Source organism: Loxodonta africana, chromosome 18, assembly GCF_030014295.1.
Source record: "Loxodonta africana isolate mLoxAfr1 chromosome 18, mLoxAfr1.hap2, whole genome shotgun sequence".
Classification (NCBI taxonomy): Eukaryota; Metazoa; Chordata; class Mammalia; order Proboscidea; family Elephantidae; genus Loxodonta; species Loxodonta africana.
In genome coordinates this window covers 63050366-63062901 of record NC_087359.1, presented here as the reverse complement: position 1 = coordinate 63062901, position 12536 = coordinate 63050366, and the positions used below count along the sequence as shown (strand labels likewise).

Genomic DNA, 12536 nt, shown 5'->3' with positions numbered 1-12536 from the left:
GAAAACTGTGTTTCACCGACCACAGCCCTTTTCATTCTAATTGCCTGGTTCTATCTAGCCCCACTTGACCCTGAGTTCAGTGAGGGCTAGACCGCATCTGGCTTGTTCACTTAACAAAAGACCAAGGCTTAGTACAGCAGAGACTCTGCAAATATTTATTGGGTGAATGATACTCAGGCTGCTAGGTTAAAATCTCAGCTTCATCACAAGCTAGCTATGGACCTTGGGCAAGCCTCTTAGCCTCTCCTTACCTGCAATATAGCGTCAGTAATAGCGCCTTTCTGGCAGGGTAGTTGTGAGGAGTAAAGCACTTAGAAGAGTATTCGCACATAGCGAGCCCTCCGTAGATTTGGCTATTATTAATATAATTGGACGCAATTTTTTCCTGAATCTCAATCTACCCCACTGGAGAGGCCCAAGTATGTACGTGCATCCGTTCCGGCTGCAAAAGAACAGTCACAGCTTAGGCCTCCGCTGGATGCCTCGGCGTCTGCTCCGCCGTCCATCGGCGTCGTGCACGCGCCCGGGGCCCACCTCGGAGGCTGACGCCGACGCCGCGGCCCGTTTAAGGAAGGGAGGGGGCGGGCCCGAGAAGGCTCCGCCTCCGCATGAGGTCAGCGCGCACCGCTGCGTGTGACGCTCTGGTTGCCGCAGAGACGCCCCGCCCCCGCGCGGCGCTGCGGAACCGGAGCTCTGGGCGGCGTCGGCAGCGGCGCGGGAGGCGGCGAGGCCGGGGCAGCGGGAGCCGGCGCGGCGACCGCAGCGAGAGCGGCGGGGACGGAGCAGACCACGACGAAGGCGCACAGGCAGCCGGGCCGGGCCGGGCCACGGGGAGAGCGGCCGCCGGGAAGCGGGCGGGAGGCCGGGCGGGCAGCAGGCAGCCGCCGAGCCGCGAAGCGACATGGTGCTGCTCAAGGAGTAGTGAGTGTCCAGGCGGCCGCGCGGGAGCCAGGAGGACGGGAGGGACGGGGGTGGCGACCGGGTGGCCGACGGCCCGGCAGCGGGCGTGCAGTGGCCGGACGGGGGCCGAGAGGACGGAGAGCCCCGGGTGGGCTGTTCGGCGACCCAGCAGGGGCCAAGGGGACAGCGAGGGCCGGGTAGGGCCCGAGGTGGGGCCGAGGGGATTGGAGAGGGCCGAATAGGCCTGAGGAGATGCCCAGGGGACAATGAGGGCCGGACAGGACCTGAAGTGGGCTCAAGGGGACAGTGAGAGCTGGACAGGTTCGGAGGAGGGCCTGCGGACGAGCCGAGGGAACCGTGAGCTGGACAGGACCTGAGGAGGGGCTGTGGGGTGGTCCTCCTGGGGGAGCGAAAGGACGAGGAACTGCAGGAGGGGCTGAGGGGACGCATGGGAGAGGGAGGAGTTGTCTGAGGGGCTGAGGACGAGTCACACCAGGGCAGGCAGGGTTGGAGTCCTGGGGAGGGGTTTGAGAGCTGAACAGTACTAAGAGGCCAAGAAGAGACAGTTTAGGGACTGGAGTTGAGATGGTGGGAGGAGTGCTGAGGGGAACCTGGGGTTTGAGTGGCTGTCTTATGTATCAGGAGAAGGATTGTAATATGCAGACAGAGGAAAACGGCTAGGGAGTATGGATGAGGTTAGGGTGACGGGAAGGGTCCGAGGAGATAGAGCAGCAGGGACTGAGATAAGGGCTGGCTGGAGTGACATGGTGCCCAGTGGTAGGTGCACAAGAGGAGGCATTTGGGAGAGAAGCTTGGGATGACCAGGAGGTCCTTGGGAACACTTGAGTCCAGATGATATTCACGCAGGGCCTGAAGTGATAGTGAGGGAGTTACGGTGGTGGAGAGGGCTAGGATGTTACCAGGGCAGAGGACAGTCCTGAAAGAGAGTATGTTTGTGAAAGAATATACCTGTTAAACTGGAGGCGGGGCAGGAGCAGCCTGTCTTTAGGCGATTGTTAAACTGGAGCAGGGGCAGTGGCAGCTAGTTTCTAGGGGATTCACAGTCTTGGTGCAAAGAGATGGGGAAATTGCTTTGAGCAATTGAGTTTTCCACGAAGCCATTAATTGAGGAAAGGCAGTGAAGACTGAGGGAATTCTTGAGTAGTGACTGGGGGTGGGAAGGTGGGAAATTGGTGACTCCTGCTGGGAGTTGCAGGGAGATGGGTTCATTCCTGAAATCCATGGAACTGGGTGACGTGTAGGGATGTGTAGAGTTTGGACTGCTAATTCTTTCAAGTACAGTAGGACCCATCCCTGAAGTGCAGGGCTGCAAGTACACATCACAGGACTTTTCTTTCCCCCCACAGGGGAGGGATGGGATGCCTGTGTGCAGAGTTTACAGTGAAACTGTGCTGCCCTGGGGGGAGGCAAGTGGGCAGCCTTGGAGCAAAAGCCCAGGAGTGGGAGGAGTCCAGGTAGCACCCAACTGGTGGGACTCAGTCAGGGGCCAGGCAGGTGTGCAGAAGGCTGTTTCCATTTTTGTCAGGTGAAGGTGCTTTGCCCTGTCCCCACCGGGCTTGCTCCTTGCAGGTGTTTAGGACATATAGGACATAGTATGGAACTTTGGATAACAAAAGGAACAGAGACCCAGGCATCATCCCAGGTGACGAGCATATCATCTGAAGGACATTATTTTGAGGGCGCTCCAGCTCTATTTCTTGACTTCAGCTCTGGCCAGAGCTTGGAGCTTTATGTGGTGAGGAGGAGGAGTCTTGGGATCCCAAGAGGAGGAGAGCATGGTGCACTTTGGGTTTTAATCTTGAATATCCAAACTGACAGGCTTTTCTCATTCTCCTGACCCTTTTTTCTATTTCCCAGATGAATCCTGGAATCTGTAGAAAGCTGTAGTTTTGAAAAGAAGATTAGGCAGGGAAAGGAAGGGCCCTCCAGAAGGGATCTGAGTGAATTTTGAAGAGAGGTACTTCCTTCCCACTCTTTGTTCTCCTCTTGAAGCCTGCCAGGAAAGGTCCAAAGGGCCGGGGATGTAGAGCCTGCCTGGCATCTGCATTTCCTTCCTGACTTGTGCTCTGTGTATGCTGGGGTGCGTGTGTGCATCCCTGGGTGGCTGGGGGTATCTGAGACACTTGGCTGTGGCTGCAGTGCTGCTGCTGCAGCCTGGAAGGGTGCAAGTAAAGGTCACACCGAAGTGAGTACAGCTCTGAGTTCCAGCCCAGCAGTGCATCTGTGGCCCAGTCCTTTGGAATCACACCCTCTTGCTGCCGAGGTGGTTTTGCTTCTGAGAAGCAAGGGAGAAGCATCTGGGTTGGCAGCTGTAAAGTAACAACCGCAGAGCATCATGCAGGAGTTGGCCAGTGCTAGTCTCTTTTGGGGGCGACTTGGTGCTCACCTGGCATCTGAAAGTTGTTGCTGTTGATTTTCCTGCTCCATCCTCTAACAGGGTTTTCCTTGATTTTGATTCTTGCATGTTCTTGGATGTGATTTTTGCTGCTTTTATTGAACATAAAAGGCTCGTTGTTTTCTAGGAAGTTTATTCTGAGGGTGCAGAAATTCTGGCCTCCGAGTTGGGAGTCCTTTTCTGCACCGTCGGCCTTTGCTAATGGGAGGAGAGCGTCAGGAGCAGCATCCTGTCAACTGGAGGATTTATGTTATTTGACTTTGTTCTGGAGGAGGGGAGTTGTTATCAGGAAGTAAAGACTTGGAGCCCATTTTGTTTTTCCTGTTACTTTTCTGCTTGATGCCTTGCTTCTGTGTGATGTTTTTCTCAGACCCCTCTGTATGCTTCTTGCTTCCTGGGGGACCTTTGTGGAACTAGAAATTAGTGAGCTGACTACCTACCAGCCTGGAGCAAGGAGCCAGATTGGCGGACCCACCGCATAGGAAGGAGGGCATAGCAGCTCATGCTTCTCCAAGCACAAAAGATAGAGAAGGGCCCAGCGAGTTCCACCCAGAGTCTGGGAACTGGCTTGATTTGTATGAGTACACCAAGGATTTTTGTCTCGGCTCTCTGACCTCACAGCTTTGATCTGAGGGGTAGCTGTTGCTCTGGGTTACAAACGCAAGCCACCTGGAGGAGTGCCACTAGCCCTCACACCTCTGTGGAGCTCTGGCCACTGTAGGGGCTTGCTGGTATGACTTGTCTATCAGGTTAGTGCCGGTACCTCCCATAATGGATGGTCATTGAAATGGAGAAGAGAAGAAAGTGATCAGTTAGGGTGCCTTTGGACAGCTTCTGAAAGTCAGGACACAAGCTGGGTGGCCTCTTTTGGTGGCTTTGTGGTATTAGCTTGTGCTGTCATGTTCTGACCCAGAGCAGAGAGGTTGGTACATGCTCCTAGGGTGATTAAGCGCCCAAGAAGCTCAGCCCCTTCCTGGTTTCCCCTCGAGGGCTATTCAGGGTTATTGTCGGGAGGTTAGGGCCACAGAGATGTAAACTCCAGGGCCTGATTCTTTGGGTCTGAATCCTCATCTTAGTTTCAGAGTTGACGGGGGTGGGTTCTCCTGTGTTAGACTCTCTTTTACTGAACTCATTTGGCAAGTCTTATGGAAAAATGTAAGTAGGGGAGGGGCTCTAAGAAGCCTGCTCCAAATGTGAGTCAGAGACCTGGGAAGTGGCTGGTACAGGACAGGTTTGCACCGAATCACAGGGTTCAAAATAGGATGCCAGAAGGGCACAGAGGGTCCTAGCCCCAGGGTTTGTTGACATTGAGCATATAGTATTATATGTAACAAAATGTTGGGTACTGGTCTAAGTTGATGCTTTGAGAGCCTCAAGCCAATTTCAGAGCCTGAAGTTGACACTGCTTTCCCTCTCTTACAGTCGAGTCATCCTGCCCGTGTCTGTAGATGAGGTAAGTTCTTTTTTTTTCCCGCCCGTGGTTGTGTATGATTGCTTATGACCCTTGGCTAAGTTGGGCCCTGGGTGGCCCAAACTTTTGCAGGTCCTCTGTATAGTGTTCCAATTTGTTTTAAAGTAGAGATTACCAGTGCTTGATGTGAATTTTCCTGGTTCCATTTGGAAACCCTGGTGGTGTAGTGGTTAAGAGCTACGGCTGCTAACCAAAAGGCTGGCAGTTCAAATCCACCAGGTGCTTTTTGGAAACTCTGTTGTATAGGGTTATTATGAGTTGGAATTGACTTGATGGCAGTGGGTTTTTTTTTTTTTTTTCATTTGAACCAGACACTTATTTTGTATAACTGAGCATTTGTGTGCAACTGCCCCAAGCTGTTGGCATTCTGGATGACTTTGAATAGAGACAAAACTAGTTCTTTTTACCTGCTGGGACCGTGCATGTTTGGTGCATGTTATTGATGAGATTAAATGTGTGCATTTCTGGGACCTCCGTGACTTGCCCGGATGTACATGGCTCTCTCTGGTTGTGCAACAAACCAGCAGGGCAGGAAGTCTGCAAGGCCCTCCCTAGTCACTGTAGGTAGCTGCTGGGGAAGACAAAGATACAGAGCCCTCCTTTTACAGAGGGCAGGGAATAAGAAATAGGCTTGGTTTGCCCTCTGCCCTTTTATGGTTCCTAGGCCTGCCATGCCTCTGTGTAGGGATCCGGCAGGCTATGCCACGAGAAGGTTCATAGGCCATGCTGACTCAGAATTGGTCTCTTGGATAGCAGAAACCTGTCCCGGAGCCTCCCTTGTCCCACCCTCTCTCTGAACTTCCTCCACTCTCCTCTCTTGCCTCAGCCTTGCTCTTTGCTTCCTTCTGAACCTGCAGGCCCCTACAGAGGGCATCTAGTCAAGCTCGAGTCTGGGTGTAGTTTGTCAGCCAGTACAGTGCCCTCAGTTACTGGACTTCATCTCCCTTTTCTGCGGTGTCAGCATGAAGCTCCTGTGATAACTTCTACTCTGTTCCAAATATGAAATGGACCTTTAAAAAATGAAATCAGGCCAACAGAGCCTGCAGCGCTCTTTAGCTGAGATAAATATCCAAGCTTCTAGGCCCCGAAGAAGGGTGGACAGGCACACCATCCTTTGAAGATTGTCTCGGGTGGTGGGCTGCACATCTCATCAGAGCTGTGGAGACCTGGGAGGGGGGCTTCATCTGGTAGTTCTGGAAGGGAGGGTAAAATAAACAAGACTGGGGAACCTAGGGAAGAGAGGGGATGGGCTGGATATATGCTGTGATCCCTGGAGACAATTGAGATGTACCTGGGGCCCGGGAAGTAGGTGCCTGGGCTGACAGGTGTTGGCTTGGGGGCGCCCTGTTAACCTACCTCCCTTGGGGGCCTTGCTGTCTTTACTAAAAATAGCAAGTAATGGTTTTCCAAATCAAGAGGACATAACAGGAAGGCCCAACATGATTCTTTGGGTCTGAATCCTCATCTTAGTTTCAGAGTCGCCTTTCAGACTTGCCCTGAAACTCAGCTCTTGCAGGTCCACTGACTTCCTCTCTGCTGTAGAGGATGGTCCTGGCCCCTAGTTAGGAACTTGAGGCTACTGCACTGTGGTGTTTAGGGGTGAAATGGATGTTCGTCTGTATCTTTCTGTAGGGAGTTTCTTGATGGCATAGGGATGGGAGTGTCTCTGAGAAGTGCTATAGACCAAAGGGCCTACCACTGTCCTTGGAGCACCTCTTGGCTACTCTGCAGTAAGGCTAGAGGGGCTTACTCTGGAGCCCAACAAGAGAGGGAAAGGGGAACTCTTGCCTTGAGGTTTGTTTTTAGTTTGTGGTGGTTTTTCCTACAGCACTGAGGAAGCGGTGGGGTGGGGTGATCAAAGCCTGAAGTCTCAGCTGAAGTTTGAGAAGTAAGCATAGGTTGAGATTCATCTCTCTGGTCAGTGGGTCTCAGCAAAAAACCATTGAAGAGAAAGCAGCACATGTCCTGGGTAGAGTTGAGATAGGCTCGAACCTTAGTTCCAGAAAACCAGAAAGTTCAGTGCTGGGACCAAGGAACAAGTAATGATTGACCTTCCCAGAGTCTTTGTCAATAAACCCATCCTGATTCAACAGTTCCCATGGGAACAGCGCCACATCATGTGACTGTCGGATTCACTTCCCAAGTTGGAGGCCATGACTTGATGTCCTCAGAGCTTTCTGAGTTTGGGGAAAAAGGAAGAGAGAAGAGAAGGCCATGTCTTAATAGGGACCCTCATTGCCTGGATCAGTACCTTGGGGGAGGAATTAGCTTCTGGCTGGCAGAGCCTCTGGCCTTAATACTGCACAAGGTTTCTAGGCATCTGGAGCAGAACAAGAAAGCCCTGGCTGTTTGACATGGGTGTGTCCATCAGTGGTTCCTGGTTCAGGTCAGTCCACCCTTTCCCTGCCCTCTACTGTGGGCCGGGCTGTTTTCCAGAGATGCCAGGCACTGTCCCCTGTGATACCCAGCCCCACAGGGCCATGTGGGTGGGACCAACAGCATTACCGTTTTTCATGCCATGTTTCATATAAGTATTTCAGGCCCGCCCACTACATTGTCTGGGGCTCCCACTCCCAGATTGCTAAAGCAGTGTGGTCTCTTAGCTGAGTTTCTTAGTTCTTTGGGATTAGGGAACAAATCTCAAGGGCAGAGAGAATTGCCCTAGGCCTGAGAAGGCTCTCCCAGGCTCCTTTCTGGGCTCTTTATCTGATTCAGTGGTCTGGCCTCCCTTCCCACCCCATCTGAGTCTGGCTGCTTTCCAGGGAGGGTGTGGAGCAAGTACCAGAGGGAATCCTCTGACATGAAGAAAGTGTTCCTCACTTGTAGCTTGTCGAGGCCAGTCTTACTTACCCCTTGGGATTGACAAAACTGCCTTCACTTGTCTCCTTGGGATTAAAGGATCAAAATATCAAGAGGGATTAAAGGGGGAAGAAGCCAGCCCAACAGAATGATCCTCTTAGACTCTGCCCTCTAACTCCTGCAGCTGAAGAGGAACCAAATAAAGGGGATTAGTTTCTGCCTCAAGCCTCCTTCCCAAGTAGCGCCACCAGCCAGAACATAGTACCCTCTACCCTCTGCCCTGCCTGTCCTTTATGATTGCTGAGTCAGTGGTTAGATATTCTCTGAAACAGTTATTGCTCCTTAGGAACCCTGGCTCAGCCAAGCCCTAACCCACTTCATAGGGATTTTTTTTTTTTTTATAGGGATTTTTATGTGTGCCTCAGCCAGGGAGAGGACTTGGAACAGGGACTCCTTGGGGTTTCTGGTAGGCATTGAGGCAGCACTGATGTTGCTCAGAATCAGCAAGGTCAAGGTGACTGGCTCTCACCAGTTGTTTCTCTTTATGGGATTAACCGAGCCTTAATCTCCTACCTGAACCTTTCCTTGGCACTTTGTATTGGATTTTTGCTTTGGAAGTTAAAGCTCTTTCAGCTTTGTGTGAGCAGTGAATTGTGCTTGTCTGCTGCTTTGCCTTTCAGACTTGCACAGAAATTTCCCTGGCGGTACCTAGAATGCTGCCTGGTAGAGCGGGCTTCCTGGGAAGCTGCCTCTGGTCCTTGCTGCTGCAGGCAGAGGTTTAAAATGGCAGCTGCCCAGAGATGTAGCCTCTCTTTTAGTTTCTGAAGAGAGAAAAACCCTTGTCCTTTGCCCTGGGAGTTCCAGGAGTTTGGGGAGCAGGGAAGAGGATGGGGAAAGCCTCTATCTTCCTCCCCATCCCCCCTACATGTTGAGTAATCAAGAAACTCTTTGCCTTTTTCTCATACTCCTTAAGCTGTTGTGCTTGGCTGGCAACAGTATTGAGGAGGATGCATCCCTTGGTATAGACGGAACTTCCTGCGTTTAATGTTGCTGGGCTTTCCCCCCCCACAACTTACTTTCCCTCTGGACAGCTTCCCTCACACAGGAGGGGGCGGAAGGGCCAGGCCCTGGCACTGCCCAGGTCATTGGCCATAACACTAAGCTGTCCAGAGGGGGTCAGAGGAGGCCAGTGATCTTGACTGGTGACTTGATAGGGTGGCATGTGACCCAAATAAAGGAAAACCAGGCTTTTGCCATCTAGTAGGTGCCAACACAGAGGGCATACCCAGCCAGCACAGACTGTGGGGTAGGAATCTGTGCTGTCTAAAACGGGAGACAGGAGCACTTACTTCAGCCCCACCAGGAATCTGGAAAACTCCAGGAGGTTGGGCTGCCAGCAAGACTCTTCTTTGAGCTGCTTGCAGGGTGAGGAGGGACCCAACATTGGAGAAAAAAAGCAAGTAGATGAGGTACTTCTACAGCAGTGGTTGTGGATTTCACAGAGCACTGAGCAACTTCTGTAACAAGAAGTCATGTCTTAGGATCTGTTTAAATGAATGGGATAAGGAGGCTTCTATCATCCAACCTAGATCCTGTTTGGGGATCTTGATACCAGAGGCAGGCCCAGGGCAAAAGCTACCTTGGATTCTGTAATGTGTTTTCTGGATGGTGGTGTGAGATTAAGTATATTCACCTGCCTCTTTGTTCCTAGTAAGCCCTGGTGGAGGATGGGAAAAATGGGAAGGATGAAATGAAACACATCTGATGGAGAAAGAGAGGCCCTGGAGCAGCCTTCTTGGTTGTTGTGGGTGGATTTGGGCAAGGCCCTGCGTGAAACTCCAGAATGAGTTTCCGGATGAAGGGATCCCCGAGTGATCTAATCGGACAGTTACCAGCAACTGGACTATGTGTAACCATCGAGAAGATTCTATGCTGAGAATAACTTTTGTCTCTCTGTTTCCGTAGTATCAAGTAGGGCAGCTGTATTCTGTGGCTGAGGCCAGTAAAAACGAAACGGGTGGTGGCGAAGGTGTGGAGGTCCTGGTGAACGAGCCCTATGAGAAGGATGGCGAAAAGGGCCAGTACACACACAAGATCTACCACTTACAGAGGTATGTGACTACAGTAGCAGGGCTGAAAGGTGGCCTGGTTGTGGAGATAATGGGTAATTGCGGTGGGGGGGTGTTTCCGGTTTATTAGCTGGTTGCCCAAGTTGTTTCACTGTGCAAGTGGGTGTAGGTGGTACTTCATTCTCTTAAAGTTTTGTTTTTTTTTAATTCTAAAAGGAATACATGCCCCACCAGACTCCCAGTCCCCAGAGGTAATATTGTTTAGTTTCTTACGAATCCTTTCATTGTCTGTGCACATACAAATATACAGATGGATGCGTGTGTATGTCTGTATAAATGCGTGTTGATTTCCTTCTTGGTATTTTGCATAGATGGAATCATACATGCTGGTCTTCACTTTGCTACTTTGTTACTTATTCATATAATAACTCTTTTTCACTTTTAAAGTACACATAGTATTTTGATACTTATTTTCAGATGTTTACAATTTAGTGCTCCAGTAAAAATTCTTTTGCATAAATCTTGATGAACTTGTCTGTGTAAATCTATAGTAAATGTTTCTAAAAGTGGGCTTTCTGGGTCATATATAGATTTACACAGACAAGTTCATCAGTGCCTCAACATGGCAGCCATCTTGTTGCCCAAATCAGAAACATGGGCTCACCACCACCTCTTCTCCATCCCTCAGATCAAATCAAGTTCGTTTGATTCCATTTTCTTGATATTTCCAATGTTTCCATTTCTTTCCATCATCTCTTGCCTGAATTGGAGCCCTGGTGACACAGTGGTTAAGAGTTTGGCTGCTAACCAAAAGGTCAGCAGTTTGAATCCCCCAGCTGCTCCTTGGAAACCCTATGGAGCAGTTCTACTCTGTCCTGTGGGGTTGCTATGAGTCAGAATCAACTTGACGGGAATGGGTTTGGTTTTTATGGATTGTCTGGATTTCTACAGCAGCTCCTAAATGGTCCCCCTGCCTTCCACTCACCTTCATGTGTTCTGTCTGGAAGACAAATCTGTCACTCCCCAGCATAAGAGCAACAGATGGCTTCCCTTTGCCCTTGGAACAAAGTCTATACTCTATGACAGAACTTAACAGATCTTCTGTGATTTACCTTCTGCATATTCTCTTGCCATTCCCCGTCTTATACCCTTCACTGGCTGCATTGAACTTCCCCCATCCTTTGTCTAGCTAAGTCTTACTTTTTCTCCACATGTTCCCTCAGCAGCCTCCCCAGTCCACCACATCCTGCTCTCCCCATATTCTCACAGTGCTCTGCTCAGCCCTGTGTTTATCCCATCATGGCACATACTCACAGTGTTGTCATTTGCCTGGTTGTCCTCCTGCTAGACTGTGATTAAACTCCTTGAGGGCAAGAGCCACATCTGTTTAGTGTTTCTATATGTATCGCTGATGCCTGGCACATAGACATATTCACTTGAATGAGTGTGGCAGTGAGTGAATGGATCTCGGAAGAGGTCCTCTGAGTGAGCTCTTACAGGGGTAGACTGTCTTCTTAGATTTGAGGCACTAAAGCTGATGAGGTAGTTAGAATGTACTGAAGACTATAGGTTACCAGTTAAAAGTCAAGAAAAAGGAGTATGTGCACTTTTGTTTGGGCTCATACTGTACATTTTGTTCTGTAACATGAGATAAAAAGAATAGAAGAAAATATTTTGTCCTGGAAGGCATCTGGCCCTGAGGCCCTCCTGGAGGCTTTACCCAACAGAGGAAAGGAAATCAGATCATCTTATATCCCATGTATTCAGAGTTAGTCAGCCAATCACTATGTCCCATAAACCTATAAAAAGGCCCCTCGTTTGTCTCTGATCCTTACGAGGGAGCCAGTGAGCTCTGGAAGAATGTGTAATGACGTATAAGCCAGAGTAGGTAGCCCGCAGGGGTCTGACCTCCTGTCCTGCACTTGGTAGGTGGTGGGACAAGTTGTCAGTGGATTTTAGTAGCCAGTAGAGCTGGGATGTCAGGCACTGACAGGTGACTTCTCACCTGCTTATCTCGTGGAAACTTGCTCTTCGGCTTGCACTGAAAAAGCTGGAGCAGTGGCCTATAGAATGTGATAGAAAACCTTGTCATTGTCTTCCTCCATTTCTCTTTATAACCTTTTTTTCTCACTACAGCAAAGTGCCCACATTTGTTCGAATGCTGGCCCCAGAGGGAGCCCTGAATATACATGAAAAAGCGTGGAATGCCTACCCTTATTGCAGAACTGGTGAGTGCAGACCTGGCTAGAAGCTGGAGTTTGGGCCCCCAAGGTGGACCAAAGGTGTGGTCAAGTAGGTCCAGGGCTAGGGGTGAATCAGGGCTTTGTGTCCCACCTTCGCTTTCCAGATTAAGCCAGTGAAAGAATGAGGCTGGGGTCTCCCATCAGGCCGGTCATGAGTATCACTGTTGTCCAACACAACTTGGCAGCTAGCTGGCTGGGAACTACCATGTAGTCATGGCCTGAGGTATCCCAGAACCCTTCTTATTGGGAATGGTGTGATAATTAAATGGATTGTTTTTACTATTTACAAAAGTAATTTTTTCTGTATAAAATTTAGAAAATATATAAAAACAGAAGGAAATAATCATCTGTGATTCTTCCATTAACAGTGTATTTTTATCTAGTCCTTTTTTTCTGTGCATCTATGATGTATAAAATGTGTGTATGTAAATAATCTCCAGACACATTTTCTAGACAAAATTCAGATCACGTGATACTAATGATTAAATTACTCATATTCAATCAAATAGAGGACATTTTCCATGTTACTGGGTATTCTTTTTTTTTTTTAATTTAATGGCTGCATAATATTCCATTATATGAATGCACTGTGATTATTTAAACCTGTCCCCCATAGTTAGATACTGAAATTTCCCATT

The 12536-nt window shown here is 49.8% G+C and overlaps 1 protein-coding gene across 1 annotated transcript in view; it reads left to right on the top strand.

The window, feature by feature from the left end:
* The first annotated feature begins 811 nt into the window (after positions 1–811).
* PITPNA (phosphatidylinositol transfer protein alpha) overlaps positions 812–12536 on the top strand; it is a 40003-nt gene continuing 28278 nt past the window's right edge. Inside the window, exons 1-4 of the mRNA XM_010596484.3 lie at positions 812–921; positions 4739–4769; positions 9552–9697; positions 11792–11883. Coding sequence (XP_010594786.1) covers positions 902–921; positions 4739–4769; positions 9552–9697; positions 11792–11883 — 289 coding nt within the window. The 5' untranslated portion in view covers positions 812–901. The remainder of the gene's footprint in view (positions 922–4738; positions 4770–9551; positions 9698–11791; positions 11884–12536) is intronic.